We start from the raw sequence: 1,975 nt of genomic DNA, 5'->3' as shown, positions 1-1,975 counted from the left end.
GGTCTCATTATTCCACCCGGAAGGCACAAAGATCGGTGGAATCTCTGATTATGAAGATACTTTATATTCCTAACACAATAGACATCTTTTACCAACGATGCTATAAGCATACTCCCACTAATAATACTGTAGATATATCTTGTTAACACCATAGGCCTTTCTTTACATAACATATATTTTTTCACACAAGACTCGTGTCAATATTTCTTTCGACATGTGCAGTGAGTAACTATAAGCATATTACGCTGATGATCTTTGGATTTTTTTTTACTTGCTTTATTACTCTTTGGAACAAAGGCTTCAGGAATCCCAGCCTGGGAATCGCTGATACAGATACTTCTTGCTTTAACTATATAGACAAGTCTTACTAAAGACACGAAATGCATTAATTCATCAATATAATAGATATCACATACTATAGATGGTATGAATGCTTAATGCAAAAGATGATACAGACATTTTGCACTATAGATACAGTAGATATTCCTTACTTCAGTTTTCAAAGCTGGCATTCGCTAACACTACATATTCCCTACTATGAAAACTATAAAATAGGTATAGCAGGTCTCGGTGAACACAATTACACTGTAATGCACGGATATCCATCAGTGAAGAAGATCGAATGGAGATTTTACAGCGGGAAAGATTTTGTTTGTCCATTTTTCTGTTTTAAAAGTTGATGATAGAAAGCAAGATCATCTTTATTTCTGAATATGAATTGAGGCAGAAGAGGAGGGCGATGAGAGGTAGAGAAGAAAGAATAGAACAATGAAAGAAAACCTGAAATTATATATGTACACACATACAGACATGGATTCATAGTCTGGGGCACTTCGCAATACATCTAAAGGTAATGATTGAATAAATGAAAAACGAATATCTCATTATAACAGAAAGGTTGATATACGCGTATTTATATCCCTTCCTTGCTGAGAAGCGACACGATTGAGCATTAAGAAATAAAGCTATTCTTTTGCTTTCGTCATCAGCTTGGCGTATTTCCCTAAACAAAATCACTTGACTTTACAACCCACACAGACAAAGAGGAAGACAAATACAATACAATAACACTTTCAGATGTCTCTCTAGTTCTCAAAAGCGAATTCAATAATTTCTAGAGTCGCCTTCACTCAAAGATGTGGCAATAACCGAAATTCAAGGACTTCAAAGTATATCCTCTGATAATGTGTAACGGAAACATAAAAATGCAGGAAAATGGTCATTTCATCATAAGTCTGAATAGCTATTGTTCTGTTCCACCTTTTGGACCGATGTTCAGAAGGGACAGGGGTGGGGATTAAGGCACAAAGATCTCTTTCTACTTCTTTATTATGAAGTATCGTCACTTTGGTACATTTCCTTCGATAACAGAATCACTAATTCAATATTCTCTTTAAAAAATATTAAACACACACATACAAAACAATAATATATTTAACAACGCATTAACAGCTGCCAATCATGCCAGATGATTCCATCGCTCTTCTTAAGCTTCCTTGATTCCTGTCAGAATCGTCCTGCTGCTTCAGGCTCTTGAGGAATCGTAGCGTCGGCGTCCGCTGCCTCACCAGCGATGTCCGTAAGGCCTGCGGACGAAGGGACTCGGCATGAGCGGCGTCGGGAAGGGAAGGGCGGATGGGGGAAGGTTATTTCATAATTAAAGCGAAGAAAGATTTCCCGTTGAGTGAGAAAGACTGAGAAGAGGGCAAGCGATGGTGACTGCAGACAGACAGACAACTACCAAATACAATTGTGAAGAGGGACGTATTAGGGGAAGGCTACGTTAGTATTAATTAAAGGAAAGGATTAGCCTGATGAGGAAGGAGAGACGGCGATCTACGATAGTTGCAAAAGGATGACTAAGAAAAACATTTCTGAAAAAGGGACCTAAGTAGCGTCGACGAAGGAGGATCCTTAGAGGCGAGATGCTGGCCGCTCACCTGTTGTATCCGTAGGAGGGTCGGCCGTAGCCGAC

The 1,975-nt window shown here is 38.9% G+C and overlaps 1 protein-coding gene across 1 annotated transcript in view; it reads right to left on the bottom strand.

Annotated features, from left to right (window-relative positions):
* Window positions 1-1,311: 1,311 nt before the first annotated feature.
* Window positions 1,312-1,975, bottom strand: part of LOC119588431 (neuropeptide-like protein 31) — a gene marked incomplete in the record, with an annotated part of 4,369 nt that continues 3,705 nt past the window's right edge. The window contains 1 exon segment of the mRNA XM_037937102.1: window positions 1,312-1,586. Coding sequence (XP_037793030.1) covers window positions 1,565-1,586 — 22 coding nt within the window.

This window comes from Penaeus monodon, chromosome 23 (assembly GCF_015228065.2).
Source record: "Penaeus monodon isolate SGIC_2016 chromosome 23, NSTDA_Pmon_1, whole genome shotgun sequence".
Classification (NCBI taxonomy): Eukaryota; Metazoa; Arthropoda; class Malacostraca; order Decapoda; family Penaeidae; genus Penaeus; species Penaeus monodon.
Note: the sequence above shows the minus strand (reverse complement) of the source record. Positions and strands in the feature narration are given on the sequence as shown.